The following is a 20,978-nucleotide window of genomic DNA, read 5'->3' on the forward strand; positions in this document are numbered from 1 at the left end:
AAAAAACACGAAGGAAACCAATGCCCAGGCTGCAGCCCGCTACAGAAGAACTATAAACTCATAAGGCAATTAGAAGAAAAACCAGCTGCAGGAAAACCAGATCTCTTCCCCTCAAAGACTTAAATTCCAACTGAAAAAGTAAAAATAATAACAACTCATCACATATCAAAAGTTCTAGGAATTGCCTAATTGCGTGGAGACAACAATTGAAGTCTTGAAGATTTATATAACACCAAAGATAGATAAACGGGATAACTGGCTCAGGTGAAACAGCTCAAGGCTATCATGTGGACAAAGATGTCGGTGCTCACGAGGGGAGGAGGCAGACCACAGAGCAGGTGAAGAAGGCTCTCGGGACAGTCTGTAAACAATACAACCTTCCATTCCAAAATCTTCAATAATGCACAGAATTAGAGGAGGGGCTGCAGTAACACAGGCCCACTCACCGAGTTCCAACAGTCCCAATGCGATTTCCTGTTCTACCATCTCCTTCCCTCTCCTCCCTGCTCTTTCCCTCCTTCCCTTCCATCCTATGGAATAAAGTATCCCAACCTTAATTTAGGACAAAATGGGAAACAAGACACATTTTCAAAACTCAGGTTTTCTCACTCTTTTAAATGTGTAAGAGCAATGACAGGTCTGCAGGAAACCGCAAGGACATCACAGAGCTGCACAGACCTGCCCAGGAGTCCCTTCGGTTGGAACTCAGCACCATACGCTGACTCAATGTGCTGCTGTACCATCTCATCACTCAGCCAGACGCAGCGCAGACTTTGTTTTTGCTTTTTGTTGGTGGTACTGGAACTTGGGATTCGGGCTTCATCACGGCTAGGCATTCAGACGCTCTACCTTCAGCACTTTTTGCTCTGGTGACTTTTGAGATCATGTCTCCCTTTTTGTCCAAGCAGACCTGGACAAAGATCTTCCTACTTTAAGTTCTTGGTGTAGCTAGGATGACTACTGTGCACAACTATGCCCAGATTTTTCTGTTGAGATGAAATCTAGTGAACTTTTTGCCCAAAGTAGCCTTGAACCACTGTCTTCCCAATTCTAGCCTCTGGTGTTGCTGGAAGGACAGATTGAGTCTTGGTGCCTGGCTCTTGGCAGCGCCTTGACTCGCCTCTCTCTACAGACAATGAGTGAGTGACATGTGACGGAATGGAGGGCAGAAGGCTTCCGCTCACTCCATCCTTCACCTCTCCTGTCACCTCTTCAGTATTCCCTCTTTTTTGGTTGTTGCTGGCTCTAAATTGAATGTTATATGAATAAGAACACAAAACTTCCCTGCTGCTCCTGGTGTCTCCTATGCTAAGAACCACATCAGTGGGAAGATTCTTGCTTCTACTGTGACAAACATAACTAAGAAAAATAAGGAGTGGAGGGGGGGGGGGGGGGGGGGGAGATGGGAAGGAACGGGAAGGGGAAACAAAGGAGGAGGCAACAATGCTTGATAAGAAATGTACTCATTATCTTGCCCATGTAATTGTAACCCCTCTGTATGGTATTTTCACAATTAAAAAGAAAAAGAAGGAGTGGGAATAAGGCAGCTGGGGGGAGAGGTGTGGATGCAGCGACACCCCTGGAAAGACATGGGCAGGGGGGATGGAGCCACCAGACACCAGCTGACATCACACCAGGGCAAGAGTTGTAACTTGGGAAACTCCTGGAACAGCCTCAGCTCCAACAACAAAGCCACCCTCCACGTATGCTCGTTCCAGAGGGTGATCAGAACTGCAGGCTGGGGGTGGCAGACTCGCCTTTGCTCTCAGCTACTCACAGGAGAAGTAGGAGATCTGAAGTCTGAAAATGGCTCCAGACAAAAGCAGAAGATGTTACCTGAGAAATAAAGCAGAAAAGGCTGCAGAGTGCAGCACGTGTGGCACAGCACTGGCCTAGCGCGCCTGGGGCTCTGAGTTTAGTCAACCCTTGCTATCGAGACAAACAAGAGCAGGGAGAGAGAAAGGGAAGAAGGGAGAAGCAAGGATGTGGGGCAACTTTCTGTCCTTGTCACCAACTTGTGTGACAGGGAAGACAGGCCCGGCCCCAGCCACTCCTTGGGTTCCCCCAGTGCTTCTTCCAGCTGCCCTTCAAATTCAAGACTGAACACTTCCACAGGTACCAACATTCTTAACGAGTCCATTCTAGGGGTAATGAACTCAAATCTCATTTGTCAGCCGAAGCTGGAGTTGCCGAGGAGCGGCTTTGTACAGGGTTCGCTCGGACACATGTACATGCAGGCAGGAGCCATCCCCACAGGTGGCTTTTCAGGATCCTTCTGGAGCACTAACTGGTTAACAGCGCACCGCCTTTACCCACAGTGTGCTCAGGGCTCCAGTGCAGCACCTGCTCGTCCCACACAAAATGGCGCTGAACTCCTGCTCAAGGAGCCCCTTCTCGGGAAGGTAGGCCTGGGTCATCTCACTCCTGGATGCTTCCATGGAAGTCTGTGTGAGGTATCTTCAAACTGGCCACACCAGCAAGGGTCCGCCGGGAAGTGGCCGGCCACTTGAGCTCTTCACTCTGTGTGTGGCTCAACAATGAAGCCAGAGTTCAAAATTTCCTCTGCCTATTTCACAAGTAGCTCCTAAGTTCACTAAAAAATACTTATGATGTTTTCGGTTTGTCTATCCCCCAAGCAGAAAACCCTCCTTTAGGAAGTACAGTATTTGCAAACACAAATGAACAAGAAGGGCAAACAAATAAGAACCTGGCATGTAGTGGATAACTTGGCTTTCAAAGAAGTGTACCAATAGACTCCCTGTTGCCTATAAATAGAACGAAGCCACACCCCACCAAAAAACGGTGAAATGTGCTTTCAGTCCCTACATGTTAGTGCACCCACGAAGACAAACAGGACTTCCGGGAACACACAAGGGACAGAGCAGTCCACCTACGCTTTGCTGTGCTCCTGGGAAGAGACTTTAAGACTATGTAATTATAATCAAAGGCAATAAAAGGGAACCGGCAACATCAAAACTAATGTTGTATTTTTGAGCACTTATCTCCTGTAGTTTTCATAACTGCACTACTAGCACAGGTGAAAATCACAGGTTGCAGAGCTAATTGGAGAGCAGGAGCGGGAGCAGGCGGCCCGGAGGTGGGGCCGCCGGGATCCAGGCCCAGCCGTGGCACGGAACGACCCCTTCTTCCAACTCTGCACTCTGCCTCTCTCACTTGCTCACACCAGCATAAATCTCAAGCCACTCTCTGAAAGCAACTTGATTACCCTAAACCCAACGGATAAAAATATAATAGCAGAAAATTAAAAATAGTTTCAGTGGTCTGGAAAGACTACAGAACTCATCTACAAGTGTCCTTGCCATTCTGGTTACGCAAGGTCAAGTTTACATAAGGACCATTGCAGAATTTCCTTCTTAGCAACCTCCAAACATTTGGTTAAGTATTTCACCTAACAGCTGGGCCACAGTCAGAATCACTATTACCTAATACTAACAGTTGAAACAACTTAAAAATAGAAGCATCTTGCACTTGGCAGAAAGAGAAAAGCAAAGAGGTAGACTGAAGGCTGCACTGTTGGGGTGTGAGGCCTCCTCCAGGGTGGCCAGCAGCTGCCCCTGCTCCCACCCCAGGCAGCGATGAGCAATGCACCTGGGCTTCCTGGAAACCATCCCCACCCAACGGGTCCAAAATGGAATGCAGCATCCTTCAGGGCTCCTGAGGTCACCAGGGATGGGAACAGTCCAAGAGGCAGATGTTCGCATCTAGAGGAAGCTCCAACAGCCTATTCAAAGCCAGCCACTTGACATGTGTGACCTTGAGAAGCTACTGGCCTGCGGCCTAGTTCCTAACCGGTACCTGTGGGGTAATTTCCTGGGAGCATGGCACTGGCTGGAGGCACTCAGATAGCGATGGGCGGCAGGCAATGTCCACATCACTTGCCACTGCTGTCACTTAGCAGCCCGAGCTGTGACCAAACAAGCCCTGGTGGACTATGACGCCTGCTGTCTCCTGTGAGGATATTCCCAGGAACCTCTGGGCACCTCCATCCCACCCAGAGCCAGAGCCAAACTGACCAGGACACTGGTAAGGCCCTGAGTGATGGTAAAATCACACAGCTCCACCTTCTCTACGTCTCCTGCCTGCCAGCTGGCCCACCGTCCCTACCTGCGGGGACTGGGCATTCTAGCCACTCATCTCCCAGGCAGCTCTCCTCACCTACCAGCTCTACCATCAACACTGCTGGAAGTGTCACCCTCTTGCAGAGACCTGCTATGCCCATTCCGAGTAAAACGTTAGCTCTCCCCAAGCTAGCTCTCTCCACTCCTGCCTGCTTTCCCCGTCTATCCCTCACTGCCTTAGACCACAGCTCTCTCCTCCTCTTGGCACAGCACAAGACACGAGCCTTGGTCTCTGTTTCCAGCCTAAATGCATGGGCTCCAAGAGCCAAGGACAGTGCCTGGCCACAAGAAGGCCTGGACGGGTTAACGAGTGAATCTAATGGCTTCCTGGACCACTTTCTTCAGAGATCCCTTCATCCACGGCCAGCTTACATTCTCCACAGCACTCAGGGTTTGAGCTCTTCTACACCTCTTTATCAGACACCTCCACATGCCTGGCCGGCCAAGCTTGCCCAATAACTAGAGAGCGCACGTTCTTCTCAGAGCACTGACCATAAGGCAGGTCTCAGCAAAGTCAGAGGAGCCAGTAACAGAGGTTTACTTATAAAACTATGTCTTCCAGCCTGTTTGAAAGATCCATAATACAAATTTCATAAGAATTCTCTTGAGAAACATTAATACTCTCCAAAGTATTAATGCAAAATGCTTTATAAATTAAATAATGCAAATTGTAACATTGAAAGCAGGTCCATCTCTACCCAGAGGGAAGGGTATAACCTTAAGGTTTATATCAAAATGAATGTTCAACCCAAGAAACTAGAACAATATCCAAATAAAACAAAAGAAGGCAAAACAGAGTTGAAAATAGGAACTAATGAAACTGGACAGAGAGAAAGAGAGAGAGAGAGAGAGAGAGAGAGAGAGAGAGCGCAGAGAGCAGAGAGCAGAGAAGCTGAGACTGCTTTGACCCAGCATCTCCCACCCAAATCTGCACTTCTCCTGTCCCTTGCTCAGCCCATAGACTACCCCAGCTCTAAGGTACAGCTCAGGATGGAAGAGCTGGAGAAGTGCCAAGGCTTGGATCTCACAGGTGAGAGGAGGGAGAAGACAAAGGTGAGGGAAGGGCAGAGGACCCCGCCGAGTCTCCAGCCACCAGTTAGGCTGCAGAGCTCAGGAGACCTCTGGGAGCCGGGAGGGTAGGCAGCTCCAAACCCTGAGGTTCCTTACCAAGCTAGCAGGGCCAACTCCCTTCCATGGGAGCCATGCCCCTGTAACCCAGAGGGTCATCCTTGGTCTGTGCCCTGCTGGCTGCTGCCTATCTCCAAACAGTGTGGAACACAGGTGTTGGAACCAGGAAGACTTTGTTTGACCCACTAAGTGCATTGTGTGTGTGCACAAGCTATGAGGTTCAGAAACAGAACCTCCCTTAAGGGCAGCATCTGTCCTCTAGAAAATGCTGGATGGGGAAAACACTGTGTGGGATTCCACTGTGGTCACTGAAAAGCAAGCCATTTGGGCTGGACCAGTAACATGAAGATAAACAAGGGTTAACAAACCCTATCACACATATCTGGGCACTGTATACTCAAGAACCTTAGGGCACCTAAGGAAAAGTGGTGATAAAAGAGAACAATGAAAGCACAGGATGATGGGAGGATGCCTGCATTCTTCCCCGCACACTAGTTCTTCCACACGTGACACTTCTGATACACAGACCTGAGATGCAAACCTTTCTCCCCCTCCCCCCCGCCCCCGTTGTGGGGCTTGTGGGCCTGGGCACTGTCCCTCAGCTCTTCAGCTCAAGGCTAGAGTTCCACCACTTGAGCTACAGCACCACTTCCAGTTTTCTGAGTAGTTTATTGGAGGTAAGAGTCTCACGGCCTTTCCTGCCCCGGCTGGCTTTGAACCAAGAGCCTCAGATCTCAGCCTCCTGAATAGCTAGGATTACAGGTGTGAGCCACCGGAGCCCAGCACGCAAACCCTTCTTTCAGTACCATAACCGCCTGTAATCTTCCAATAATTTGAAATGCTTGTGGGAATACAGCATAACTCTCCATCTTATGAATCGACGCAGCCCTTGGGGCTATTACTAAGACCGTTGTACATTTTCTTCCTGTAAAATCGAGAATCGGCAGTTGAGGTCCCCGTGACTGTGACAGTTTTGAAGCACTCAAAGAGGAACAGGGGCTGGGCACCCAACTAGACCGAGAGCTGCCTGCCTGCCCACCTCACACCTTGCCGGGGCCATCGACCTCAAGCTGCCCAAGCAACAATACAGAACGTGAGAGGCAGAGACCAAATAATACACTTCCACCCAGTGGGGGTGGGTGGAGCTTCTATCTTCCTCCCTTGGCACGGGGCACTGGAGTGGTGAAAGAACATAGCTGGGAACTAAAAATGAGGCTTGTCCACAGGAGCATGGGGCGGGAGGGAGACCACAGGGCACAAAGCAGTGAGGAGCAGCTGTTAGGTAAAGAACAGGCAGCTGATAGGTGCAGCTAACAGGCTCCCCGAGATCTCTCTAATGTGGTAGGATGGTTGTTTACAAAGACACAACACTGGCACAGGTAACATAAACAGAAGATGAAATGACAAGGACACTGCACATGGAACCCATCTCCCTGGATACCAGCAGGTGGGCTTAGGAGCCAGCGGGTGGCCAAGGGCATCACAGGGTGGTTTCAGCCACAAAGCACTCAGGGCACAGGACTGGCAATTCCAGAACCCTAACGGAAGGCTGGGGCAGACCCGAAGCTGGACACTGAGTACCTGCACACGGAGCACAGGTGCCAGGCTCCCTCACGCACACATCAGACCGGATTCTAAATCCCCTTTCTGAGGAGGAGAGGATGGAAGAGGAGGAGCAGGCTGAGTGGAGGTTGTGAGATGCCCTGAGCGTCATGCTCCAAGATGACGATGCCCTGCATCGGGTCCCAGTGAATCTACAGGGGCCAAGCAGGTGCTGGAACCCTGTTGTCAGTACTGGCCAGAGGTCCCCGAAGTCCAAATCTCCTAAGAAAGAGCTGACAGTGGGCTTCCAAGACAGGACAAGCCCATCATCACAGAAGACAGAGCTTGGACAGGCCATGCCCCCAGAAAAAGGGGAAAACACACCCCAAAGTGGCACACATGAACATAAGAGAGGCACAAAAATGTCTTGAGTAGTCAAACGGGCAACGGACCATGAGCTCAGAACAGACCACCAGCTATGAGCCGGCTAGTTAGACCGCAGCCTCAACTATACTGAAGATCAAACGTACATCCAACTGTGCCGAGCCCTACCCTTCAGAAGGTATGGAGAGGTGAACAGAGGGCTGTGGCTCTAGCTCTGAGCCCTTCTCTGGGTCTTTCCTCGGGTGTCCTGGGCCCCTTGCCACTGGGCCCCCCTTGCTGCCTTGGACCCCTCCACTGGGGCCTTGAGCCTTGGGCCTCCCCTTGGGCCTCCCCTGGGCTCCCTGAGCCCTTACTAGCTCACTCACTGACAAACTTCTCACGTCAGGCATGTCTGTTAGGTCTCCTGTGCCAACTGTTATTTCACCTGAGACAATCACTTCTGGAGACATCCACACAAAGGCTCTGGGCTGGGGCAGAGTACTTGCGAGGGACAGCTGAGGCCCTGGGCTCCCCAGCATCGCAACACCATTCTAAGTTAAAGTAAAAATTTAATTATAAACCAGCTCTATCATGAAAGGCAGACAATACATATCCATTTGCTACTATTAGATGTAACAGTATGATGTTACTATTACCCTGTATGGGCATCACACTGCCTTATATTATTGAAAAAAAAAATAGTGGGCTGCTAGGGCTGAGGGATGCCTCTCCACAGCTCCTGGAGGGCTAGTGTGGGCATGGGGGCTGACGGTGGCACGACCTCAAAACTAGTGCTGTCTCCAGTGCCTGTGGCCACCTGTTGAGTTAGAAGGTAACCTCACAGCCCAGCGCCAGGCAGGAGATGAGGCATGGGAAATTGAGGTCAGAGGACAAGGCAGAAGAATGATCCACTGGGAGGCTAAGGTCAGGCACAGGCTCACATATCTAGTGGCAGCACACATCCTAGGCAAGCCAAGCACACACCAGCCCTAAAACTTCAAAACAATAGGAAAAAAAACCAGAAATACAAAAAAGTCTTATGCGCATATAAGTGGGAATTTGAAGAAATCAGAATTAATCCAAAGCCAATAGCATTTTCCCCTACTACAGACTTTTTTTGTTGGTCGTGGTGCTTGAACTCTGGGCCTGGGCGCTGTCCCTGTGCTCTTCAGTTCAAGGCAAGTGCTCTACCACTTGAGCTACAGTGCCACTTCCAATTTTCTAGTGGTTTATTGGAGATAGGAGTCTCACAGTCTTTCCTGCCTGGGCTGGCTTTGAACCGCGATCCTCAGATCTCAGCTTCCTGAGTAGCTAGGATTACAGGAGTGAGCCACCAACGCCCGGCAGACTTTTTTTTTAAAGGGATATTTTTGTCAAAGTTGCTGCTCAGGTTTTACCTCAAGCTGACATACAAACAGGTGATACAGATGATGTTTATTTCCAGTGAAAATTTACTAGGACTAAGAACATTTAAAAAGAACCATTATTGGGAAAAACTGCTTTGAGTACACTACTGCTCACAATGAAGAATGGTCAAGGACAGACCAGATCAGCAATGGAGGCCTGAGTATGTCTCCTCTCCTATTTAAGTACACAAAAAGTGTGTTTCTTCAAATGACTAATGCAAGAGTCATTCCTCATGAAGTTGTGTGCATAAGGGTGCATTTGTGTGTACAGGTATGCATGTATGTGTGTGCATACATATTTTCAAGCCTTCTAGTGTCAAGGGATAGTTAAGGTTAAATGCAACTGTCAGGAAATGGACAAGAACAGATTGCAACTAGCATAAAAAAATGACATCTAAAAATGTTTCTGCTCCCATCCAAGAAAAATGTAGCTTCACAGAACTTTGCTATCCGTTTGCAAAGGACTCACAACCTGAGACTGGTATTTCTTTGAGGCATTTTGTACTAGGTGGAAATGAACCAGGTGCCATTTGAAATGTGTCCTCTTAGGCAAAGTCTGCAGCGAGGCTCCACAGGGGTGCCGCACACCCAGTCCTGGCTACAAGGCAGGTGAATGAGGAGCACCCCTCCCTCCTCCTTCCGACACTCCACCACGCGCTGGGTGGTTCCTCCCAGAGGCAGGGAATGAGGGTAACATTTGGTTCTTGAGCTGCCAGGCTACAGCGGCATCCCACACCACCTTCAGTACGAGTCAACCAGTCAATGTGACATTAAGAGACAACATTTGTCGGAGAACTACGAAAAAGCTGACACATATATTTGATCTCAGTGAGAACTCTGCAGGCAGGCATTACCAGCTCTGAGTGAGAAAGGAGAAGACAAACCTGAGCTATCCAACAGCCCACTTGACTCGCACAGCCAAGGCAGAAGAGCCAGGATGCAGCTCTACTCTGGCTACCATGGAAGGCCACAGCCATCCTCGCACAAGGCTGCAGATTGGGTCTCAAAGAGCAGCATGCACGACCAATGCCAAAAACGGAATGTGAAGCCTATCTTTTCTGGTTCACTGCAGAGTAGTCGAGATTACCACCTCTTCACAGCCCATCAAGCCCTCTGCAAAGCCCTCTTCAGTCTACTGGTAAGCACCAGGAAGCCATCTGCAGATGCCCAAGCTACGCAAAGATTCATTGTAAACAGACAACACAGGCAAACTGAACCTAGCAAAAAGTAAAGTCAGAACAGCTTACTCGAGCCAATATCTGTTAATGGAGCACGTTCATATAGTATTTAAGAGTTCCCCGACATGGGCTCATGCCCTGGGGTAAGAGGCAACTGGCTGCTTGCTGGGTGGGGATGCAAAGGTCGATTCCAGGCCCCAAGACATTGCTAGAGCTCAATCAAAAATGACCCTCAGCCGACATCAGAGAATCACTGGGTCAAGACCTCTGTCTTTGAAACATTCAGCTGGGCTTTCCACTTCTTTCCAAGGGAGATGGAGAGGGCAAGGCCAGCAGCAGTCTGGGAAGCAGACTGCTTGAGAGGAAGCAGGCAAGTGCACAGGGTGGGGAGGGAAAATGGGACAAACTTGACGGGGCAAAAGGGCAGAGACGAAGCCGTTAGCCAGGGTGATGGAAGGGCACAGCATGTACAGGATGGAAGCAGTGCTTCGCTCGGCTCTACACTCAGAATGAAGCCTGGAATGTTCTACAGGAAAAGAGGAGTTTTACAGAGATCTAAAAGGGAAAAGGATTGAATTGCCTAAAGACTTGGCAAGTATAGTGCTTTGAATCTAATATTTAGGAATATCATTTACATAATGAGACTTATGACAGTCAATATTGCTGCTAAAAAACAGAAAGGTGCTAGAAGACAGTCTCTTAGAGTCATTAGTACCTGGGGAGACTTACAGAGCCAGAGACATCTCATTGCCTTGCGGCTGGTCTCTGCACCCCAGTGTAAGTCCTAGTCCCTGCTGCGCCCACTCAAACCCAGCACTCTTTCCCACAAGTCTTCATTGGACCAAGGTCTGGCGCTACTCCTAAAATAAGCAGCTGATTCCTCTCGAAGCACACCCTCTAGAGAATTCCTTTGCCACTGTCCATTTCATCTCCAAAAGGAAGGCCACACTTTTGACTCCAGCAAGAAAGGCACCCAAACACAAGAAACCTGACAACCACGCCTTACCTGGGCGCCCACACCTCAAAGCACAGGAGAGGACAGTGTACTTACCTGAGCTGATAGCCTATACCTCAAAGCACAGGAGGACAGTGTACTTACCCGAGCTGGGCATGTGGTTCACTCGGGCAGGGTTCAGCAGCTCCAGTGGCTGGTCTCGGCCAGAAAGTCCATCTGAAGAATAGAGAAAGCACTAGATTCAGAAAGGGAGTGCAGTTCAGCCAGAATGTGGCACACTGGTGTCTGAGAAAAGCTCAGCACACACAGGAAAACTTGGTACCTGCAGGACGGCTCATGCCTTTCTTAAAGGAAGACAGTTTTAATTCCATCAGAGTTTATTTTATTATTTTATTATTTATTTTATTATTAAAAAATGAAAGTGCCTTTGTAGAATAATCAAAACAGTCCCATTTGAGATATGGTGATCTCTAATCCTGGCTTAAGGGCAACTGGGCTAGCTATTCTGGCTTACTACTGTTTACCACCATTCAGGTTTATCAGAAGTGGGCTTTTCTGTAGAGAACACAGCATTAAGATAATAAAAACAGAAGAGCCACAAAGAGTCTGGAAGGCTGCAGGAATGCAGCCCAGGGCTTGGTCCAAAGCAGCTATGAACATGAGCGGGGGCAGGATAGAGAATAGATGATGCTGGTAACAATCGAAGAATGATGCACTTTGAAAACAACAACAACAAAAACCACAAAAATGCCTCACCAGGTTCTCACCCGGTAAAGAACTACAGAACAATTTTAGAAATAGTTTTTCGACTTTATTTAGTTAGGAACCATCTACTCTACCTTTTCTAACTGGCTTCCACGATGAGACTAGAACCTACCTACCACAGAAGTCTGGCACAGGCTGGATTCAGAGTCCCCAAGACCTTCTGTGTTCTCCCAAATAGGAAAGAAAGGGCACTGGCAAGACAGCTAGGAATCACACATTGGCTCTCAGTGTCAGCATCACAGACCAGCATTGCAGGTGGCGCATGACTTATGGAGGGGAGAAGGCAGTGGCTTCTTGGGGCAGCCACATAACTCTACAGATGGAATTTCAAAGCATGACACAAACAACTTGTAAGGAAATGCAGTGTCTTAACAAAGCCACCCCCTGTTCAGCTTTGGAGATGAGTTCAAACTCTGAGGGCAGGAGCCCTGCTCTTCCCAAGGAAGAGGCCGGCCGCAGTGCGAGGAGGCAGGGAGGCCGCAAACCAAGCACGGCTGTTGGCCCACCACCTCCCCAACAAGGAATCCCCCTCCCACCTTTCTAGTAACTGTAGGGTTCCAAAACAGAAACAGAAACTGGGCATGTCTCGCAGGAGCCCACAGGACAGCCCGGTGTACAGAACTGCTTCTTGAGGTTGTTCTCTCTTCAGACACCACATCCCAAGGTGAGTAAAACTTCAATGGTGCTGAGCAGTGCAACTGCCTCTGCACTGAAATCTGAGGCTGAGGAGCGGGGACGGGGAAGGGGGCCCAGAGCTTCATGCTGCTCAACCAGCAGGAAGCGTGCCGGGGCCCCTACCTTGAGTAGGTTCCCCACCTGTCCCCACTACAGCCTCTGGGTTGAAACACATTGCATGGCCTGCCACGCCTGTCCACAGATGGTATTTTCATCAGCTCAGGAGTTGGGAGACAAGATGCACAGCCAGACGAGAAGGTGGAGAAGCAGGGCTCTCTTCAAGATCAGAGACCCCAGCTTAAAATAAGATGCACTATGCCGTGTGTCGGTGGCTCACACTTGTCATCCTAGCTACTCAGGAGGCTGAGATCTGAGGATAGCGGTTTAAAGCCAGCCCGGGCAGGAAAGTCTGTGAGACTCTTACCTCCAATAAACCACCAGGAAACCAGAAGTGGCACTGTGGTTCAAGCTGTAGAGCACTTGCCTTGAGCTGAAGAGCACAGGGATAGCACCCAAGCCCAGAGTACAAGCCCCACAACTGACACACACACACACACACTGAGTTGTGTGTTACCCCTGGAGCAGCCGGTAAACAAACAGCACATTTGGATCCAGAGTCCTTGTGTGTGCGCAAGGGGATGCTTCCAACCAGACTCTTACTAGCTGTCTCAAGCCCAGCAACAGAACCTTCAACTCACCTGGAAACTACAGGCAGGGACACAGTCTCCCTGGGGCACTGGAGTAGGCATTAACAGCATCACTCATGTTCATGTTAAGCCTTCACCGATTTCAGTGTTTGTGTTTGAGATGTTGGGAGCTGGAGAAGTTCAAATCTTGGATTGACAGCTGTTGAACCCTTCGCTGGTACCCTAGCTGCCTTAAGCAAAGGACTACCAGCCAAGCAGCTTGCCAACCCACCCTCTTCCTGGCTGTAGCTACTTTGAACACTCTATGGACATCTTGAGGAAGCTAAGGACAGGAGCAGCTGCTGAGACAGAACCCTGACTCCCAAAGGCACTGCTCAGCAGATAAACCTTGGTGAGCTCTACATGAGCCTGTAGCTACTATCTCCACCAAACCAGAGGGGGAGAAGTTCCTCTGGTGATGCTGCCCTGCTTATGCCTGCAAATTCAGCCCATCTGCACCTCGTGCACACACCCCAGGCCTGATGCCTTCATGCAGACTTGTGCGTGAGCTATGAAGTGGGCATCTTGTCATTTCATTAAAGCAATCAGATGCCCCTTACACTGACAGGAAGTCTGATCTTCATCACATACCAGCAAGCCACATCTCAGTTCTCTGGCCAGCCTGCAGTCCCTGTGCCTAGCATCACACCGTGGTCATCACCGTAACTGTGTGGTATCAGTCAGCAAGACAGGACACCGACTTGCTTTACAATCATCTAGGTCCTCTGCTCTACTGCATGAATCTTAAAACCAACTCACCAAGTTCTACCAAAAAGGAAAGAGGGAAAAAAGAGGAACCCTTGACATCTGGGATGGGAATACTGAGCCTTCTATGACCACAAACCTGGGGCATTACCTTATTCAGGGCCTCTCAGAAACCATTTAGACTATTCACATGCTATTTTAATTCACACAATTTCTGTTTTGCTAATACACAGAAATACAATCAATGTTTATCCATTCGTCTCCAGATGTTATAAAGATCACATTTATTCTTATCGATAGTTACTTGGAAATGTTCTACACAGACTCATGCCCTCTGTAACAGGAAGCCTGGCTTCCTTCTTCTCAGGCCTCCAGCCTCTTCCTTCTTTCCTTACAGCATCGCAGCACATCGCCAAACAAAAATGTTATGAGCCAGAGGTTGCCCTGCTTTGTTTCTGATTGTAACTTGCAGGGAATGCTTCAGTGACCTGCCAGGATGTACAACACCTGCTACAAGCGTTCAGTGAACCATCAAGCATAGGAAAGCTCTCTCTAGTCCTGGTTTGCCAAAATATATATATTTAAATCACATGTTTGCTCAATTGTATTAAGCTTTTCTTTATCAATTCAGGCTATTAAATTTATCCGTTTCCACCTGAGAGAATGGCAAAATCTCTTTTATTGTGTCTAGTCAACATTGCATTTCTATGATACATGGAATTGGTGAGGTCCAGTGAGTTTGGGGAAAGAGGAACAGAAAGTAGGAAAGCTAAGAGATAGATAGAGCTAGGCCAAATGTACTTTCTACTTCAAAGTCTAAGGACTGGAGAACTTGGCCTAACATTTCAGTTTTACATAAGAATTATAAATGGAGAATCAATAAATATTTTTGGTAGGAGTCTGGCACACAGAAAACTGAAATGGGTGTAGCTACTAATAGTGCCTCGTTGTGCTAATGGGACTGTTTTCAGATATGCAGTGAATGGAACCCTACCAGCACTTGTCAGCAAGTAATCATTTAAAGTCTTCATGACAGCCCATCTTCCTATCCATTTTAATTTTTAAACAAACTTTACCCCATTATGAGTTCACAGAGGAACTGGAACTGGCCAGCCTCTTGCATACTCTGTCCTGTGTTGCTGTTGGCACTGTGTGGTCCTCATTCTGGATGCTCAGATGTGGCTCATCCGGCTCACGTTTCCTGAGTCCCTTTTCCAAGACCCCATCCAGATCCCCAGGCTGAGTCATCACAGCTCTTTCGGCTCCTCTTGCCTGCCAGGGCCCTTCGGAAAGGCAGCTGTGCGTTTCCACGCCAGGCTCTGCCCGCATAACCCTGGGCTCCAGAGGCTGCATTTCTCATTCTGCTCTGTGCATTTCTGGAGCAGGGGTAATAGATCTCCCCAACTATGTGGGTGGCAGGCTGCTTGTCTGGTGATGAGAATGAAGGCATCCCAGCCACTAATTTGTTGTGAAGTCAAATCTAATAAGAGAACTTGCTAGAACTGCATACAAAGGAGAAGGCCTCACCCTTGCAATGTGTCATTTTGTCATTTATGTCCACCTAACTCCCTGCTCCTCGTCAAGGAGGAGGCTCTGGGCTATGGGAGGTCACTGCCCTCTAGACACAGGCCTCCCACAGGCGGGACCAGAGGCAGCCAGGACCCCTGAGATTTGAGAGAAGGAGGGCAGGGGTGGTTCTGAGATGCAGAGGTAGAAAGCTAGCTGATGCTGAACCAAGCCTGGCTTAATGAGCAAGGGCAGAATGCCTGATACAGGGCCACGTGTCGTGTCGTGTGTGTGTGTGTGTGTGTGTGTGCGCGCGCGTGTGCGTGTGTGTGTGCGTGTGTGTGTGTGTGTGCGCACACACGTGCCACTAAAGTAGATAATGAGGGAAAACATTGTTAATAGGTTAAGTTTTATAGCAAGGACTGTTTTTATAGCAAATGACTTGTTTTGCTTGAGTGAAGGCAGAGGTGACGCACGTGGCTAGCTTCCTGCCTGCATGGTGGAGGGAGGACTCCTTCCTGTTGGGCAGCCCTGCTATGCACACATAGTCTCAGCCGTGCCGGCAAGCCTGGGCCACAGCTCTACAGAGAGCCTTTCTCCCTGACCCCTGACTCCAGTCCTGGCCTGCCTGGTCAGGGCATCCTCAGGAGCTCGCGTGGAGGAGAGCGTGGCAAACCTGGGATGTCTCTCTGCATTTAGTGGCCACCATGCAGCACCCCCTGGCCTCAGTGAAACCAACATCCCCTGATCCTCATCTGTGTGAGCACTGGTAAATGTGGTTGGCACTTTAATGCCCTTGTTTGGTTAACCTACAAAAGGAACTCAGCATACTGCAATGTATGATTGAGAGACAAAACCAAGCTGAGTAGTCAGCCCAGCACCCCAAATCCCCCAGCAGGACCTGGATCCTGCCCACCCACTTCTGCTGTGGGGCCTGACCCCCCTACACCCCTCTATCTGCAGCTCTCTGCCAAACAGTATGTTGAGCCCAGCTGACCAGGCGCCTGCTCAAACTCTCATTAAGCCAAGCCCACCAGCCTGCTTCTCCCTGTGTGAGGCTCCCTAAACACCCAAATCCATTACATTCTGCATCTTCCTGCCAAGCAGGTTATTGGAAAATACCGAAGTTCTATAATAAAGCTCTTATCAGCCCGTTAATAGGAATTAAACTTTAATGAGTGCTGTGAATTTCTCAGGCATAACCAATGTAGCTTATGTGTATTTATGAAAGAAAATGAAAATGGAAGAATTTCTTTCTTGAAGCATTAGTTTTTCTTTGGGATAATCAGCAGACTTCTAAAATGTCAAAGATAACCTTTGAAGTATTCTGGTTGTAGTTCCCCTAAGAGTCATTCATATAGTTTTGACGGAACTTATCCAAGAGAAGACTAAGATCTGATGGGACAAAAATGTTCAAGGAGAAAATCTCTAGGACGAGGTACAATCTCCTTCTTGCCCTGAGAGAGAAAGAAGGAAGGGAGAGAAGAGGGGCTACAGCAGCAAAGGAACAAGGAGTTCCAATATCTGGGTACTGGTTTTTATAGCGGGTGCTGGTGGCTCACCCCTATTATCCTAACTCGGGAGGTTAAGACCTGAGAATCTCAGGTTAGAGGCAGACCAGGCAGAAAAGTCTGTGAAACTTTTATCTCCAAATAACCAGCAAAAAGCTGGAAGTAGAGGCATGGCACAAGTGGTAGAGCACCAAGGGCTACCAAGAGCATGAAGCACTCAAGCATCAGAAACAAAACACAAAGAAAAGTAGTATAAGACTACCATGAAAAATAGCACATACTTTGAGCCTAAGAGCTGCCTTGCAGGAAATAAGTGGGAAAATGATGACCTGTGCCGTAGAAGTGAGCCTCCGAGCACGTGCAAGAACTGATGCCGGACAGAAGTCACAGAGAGGCCGCTCTACGGCTAATTTAAACAGCTTTCTGGATAGCTGCTCTTCGGAAGGAACCATGAAGCCATGCAGTTATTACAGACAAGACAGCACACCAGCTTCAAGGCCCAAATCTCTCTTCTCTGCAGATCAGCCTCACATCTGTGAAAAGCAAGCGGTGTACCCAGCATGTCCTGCTGACTTCAGTTTTCTGAAATAGTGGCTCTTAACTGCCGGCGCGTACGGCAGTTACGGTAGGGAGACCCCGCAAGGGTTTGGGGTCACACAGGCCTGTCTACATCCATTGAGTGGACACGCAAGCTGATACGGGGAGGAATAAATCATATCGTTGTGTATATCAACAGTCCCCAAATTTGTGGCCTGCAAGTAATTTGCTGCCTCCCCCCATCCTTCTTTACTTGGAGCCCCTGCAGGAAGGGCACCCCATGCACACAAGTCACCTGATGGGGTACAAGACGCTCCTGGAAGTGAGTCAGCAACCAAAACCACTCTGTGGACAAACCAGTCCTCCAAAACCCTTTCCACGTGCTGAACATGACACGTTAGTTCAGCTGGGTAAATGACAGGAAGCTGGAGAAAAGGTACATACTAATGAGCAGCTCCTGAGAAATGTGTGGGTAATCCATTAACAGTAAGTCTGCACCAGCCTGTAGAGAATGGGCAGGCGAGGCGGGCTCCTGTGTGGCTTCCTAGTACAGAGGGAGGGGACAGAAAACATGCTGTGGGAGGCCTGCCTGCAGTTCTGCCAGCCAAACCAGACCGGTTTACAGCACTGAGGCTTGCTTCCTGCTTATCTGTCACAATGTTTCAGAAGTGACCGAAGTGTGTCCAGTTGTCAGTGAGAAGGAAGGAGAGGGTAAAGCTGGATGCCCAGCACACTCAGACATGCCCTACCAGTGTGGCTGAAGGGCAGCAGGCCCCCAAGGGAGAGAGCCACCCTTGGGGATCTCACACAGCAAATGACCAAGTGCAATTTATCCACAGCAAACAGGCCCGCTGGTTGAATGGTGGCACCACTGCCCAGCCCTGCTGGAACTTGTGGGAGCAAAACATTTGCTTCAATCTACAAGAAGCACCTTCTTGGCACTACTGTTCTTAGCAGATCTGAGAACTAGACAAACTAACCAGCTTGCTTACATCTTAAATGAGAAGCAGTCCAACACTTCACATTTCCTGGGCGCGTCCCAGGGTAGCCTAACTAAGCCTAACCCATGCGAGCAAGGTATCATTCATACTGCTCACTCAGACCTCTCTGGAGAAACAAAAAACACAGGTTCCCATTCCCAAAATGAAACTCACCACAGCTGGCTCCATACCCAGCCCTCAAGCACGCAGCCAGGATCCCATCACGCATGCCAGCTTGTTGGACTAGTTCTTGTTGAGCAGTTGTCACAATTCAAGTGATGCAGCCTTGAGAAAACCAAGTCCCTGAGTTTCAAACTTCCACCAGAACAGAAGAGGGGCAAATGAGCAGACCATGCAGTATCCTGTGCTGGAGAAGAGTCCGTTACTGCTTAGACGAAGGGTCCCGTAAGGCAGTGGCATCTGAACAGGCACCTGAGGCCACAGTGGAAGGAGCCATGCCAAGTGCCCCAAGAAGAGCCCTCTAGGCAGAGGAAATCAAAGGGCAGAGGGCGGGAAGAGCCAGGAAAGAGATGGGAAGGTTGGGTCCCTGAGACTACTGGGAGAGGCTTCTCATGAGAGGTTCTGGTAGCTTCAGCACAGGTGCTAACAAAGGCCTAAGGCACTAGGGTGCAGAAAGGTTTGGTAAGCTGTTCCCTGGCTCCGTGGTCAGGAACAACACAGCCACTGGGGCAGGGGGGGTGAGGGGGGGAGGGCGGGGTGGCATGGGATTATGGATCTATCTGGAAACAAAATCCACAAGGCTTGGCTGGTGACTTTCTTGTGGCCACCACCCAGGTGTGGGAGGCAGAGGCCAGTGGTTGGCATTATGTGTGCAGGGGGAAAAGGCCAAAAATGAGAACACAGAGTGTACAGAGCCTGCAAATTCTAGAAGATCCACTCAACACTGTGAAGAACAAGCAATACTTCTAAATTTCCCTGGGTGGCTACAATTTTCTCAGGAAAAACAATAGCAAAATGTTCAGGAACTGTGCTCAGTCCCCACATCTCACACCGTATCTATTTTAGTTTAGTCGTTCTTCTGCCCACTTGCTGTTCCCAGGCTGCTGTCTGCCTGCTTCAATGCAGACTTCAGCACTGAAGGCTGCTCCACACCCTGGACTCCCGGGACTTCTGAAGTGGTGAATCATGTCTTAGCTGAGCTGCCAATGGGGCTCTGCACTAAACGATACACATTCCAGCCAGCTCTGCGTCAGGAACAAATAGGCAGAAAATGAAAACTGATGGCAAGATGTATTGGTGTGCAACACTCGCTTCATCCTGGTCTTCATGTCTCGCCTCACTGCTGCTCTGTCTTCTCTGGGACACATCACCAAGAGCAAGGCCTCTGTCTCAGGATGTCACCCTCTGCCTGCAGGGTCTGTCTGATGAGGACCATGGGGCAACATCTGCCCCATGCAGTGGAGGATACAGGGAGGAGACATCCTCCAATTTACACCGTCACAGTGACAACACTGACAAGAGCCAGGTGTTCCCCAATGCTGTGAACCAGCTGACCAAGGCAGAGCCACAGGCCTTGCGATATCACCACTCTGTCCCCAACATTAGGCCACCCCACTGAAGCTGTGAGTACAACATTGAACTGCAGGCTGGGCAGTAAGGTCCAAAGGACCCGCCCTCCAGCACAGGTGGCCGCAGAGCCCACCACAGCCCCCATCTGCTCCCTGGGACGGGAACTGAGCCAAGCCTCCCACAGGCATCAGGTCATGGCACTACTCTGTTCTCAAGCCATTTAGAAACATCCAGCAGGGCTGGGCAGTGGAGCCACAGTCAGCTCTCCCCCAGGAACTGAGGCTGCAGGCTTCTGCCCATCTACTCTGACCTGTCGAGAAGGATGACTTCTGTCACCTGAGTATCACCAGTCATGCTTCAACAGGTCTCACTGCGAGAGGCTGAGCAAAGGGAGGGATCAGAGGGCCATCTCCTGAGTTTACTCAGGGAAGCTCCCTGGAAGAGGCCCGGAACCAGGCACCTCTGCTCCAGCAGATGACAGCCTCCTTTCCTGGGTGGCCTGCATCACCAACAACATGCAGCACAGGGTTTGCCTGAGACCTCATCAATTTATAGAGATGTCCACGAACCCAGACAGACCTCTCCTCTGCAGGTGTCCCGGCCCTATTTTATGCTGGCTCCGGCCAGGCTGCCCTGGAGAGTCTGCTATGGGCCGACTTTCCTTTGCTTCACTAGTTATTGGCTTGTAAGACTTTCAGAAGCTTTATTTTGTACTCAGAATAGATAGCACTGCTTTATTTTAACTGCACCTATATCCTTAATTTTAAAAATGAACTTATATTTAAAGGGGGCATGTGTACACACAGATCACACCAGCCAATCCACAGGTATGAACATCACATGTGATCTATGCAGATCCCCCTGCCTCCTGCTCTCCACTCTTCCCTTTTACTCTTTATACTCTATACAGGTCCTCCCACTGCACAAGGCTGCCAGGCATTCAAAGGTACAAAGGTGTATTTAAGATAATCACATCATTACTTTTTAAAATCAAGAATCCCACAGTACACCTCTCCCTCTGACAAAACCAGTTTTCCTGAATCCTCTGAAAAGCTGTATACAAACTGTAGATATCAATACCACATTTTTGTTATGCACAATATGGTTATATTCTCTACACCGTAACTCCTCCCAAGCCAAGTCTAACTAAAGCATATCATTATTCCTTTCTATACAACAAAACTTCAGCTTCTAAAAATACAGTGACTTCATTGTGCTGTATTCTATTTTAATCTTCTACAGACAGAGCTACCGCCAGGAGAAGCGATTTGTTTCTGGATGTTAACTGTGCTGTCACTGATCTGGGCATGACGGCCACAGTGGGTGCACCTGGGTTCTCTTGCCATGTGTGTGAGACCCTGACCACCTGAAA

General features: G+C 49.3%; 1 protein-coding gene across 5 annotated transcripts in view; it reads right to left on the minus strand.

Annotated features, from left to right (window-relative positions):
* Hdac4 (histone deacetylase 4) overlaps positions 1–20,978 on the minus strand; it is a 245,499-nt gene that overhangs the window by 137,001 nt on the left and 87,520 nt on the right. For all 5 annotated transcript variants that reach the window (XM_042689062.1, XM_042689060.1, XM_042689065.1 and 2 more), the window contains exon 2: positions 10,856–10,927. In XM_042689062.1, the coding sequence (XP_042544996.1) occupies positions 10,856–10,927 (72 nt within the window). The remainder of the gene's footprint in view (positions 1–10,855; positions 10,928–20,978) is intronic.

The sequence above is a fragment of the Dipodomys spectabilis genome, unplaced genomic scaffold, assembly GCF_019054845.1.
Source record: "Dipodomys spectabilis isolate Male_0828 unplaced genomic scaffold, ASM1905484v1 ptg000124l, whole genome shotgun sequence".
Lineage (NCBI taxonomy): Eukaryota > Metazoa > Chordata > Mammalia > Rodentia > Heteromyidae > Dipodomys > Dipodomys spectabilis.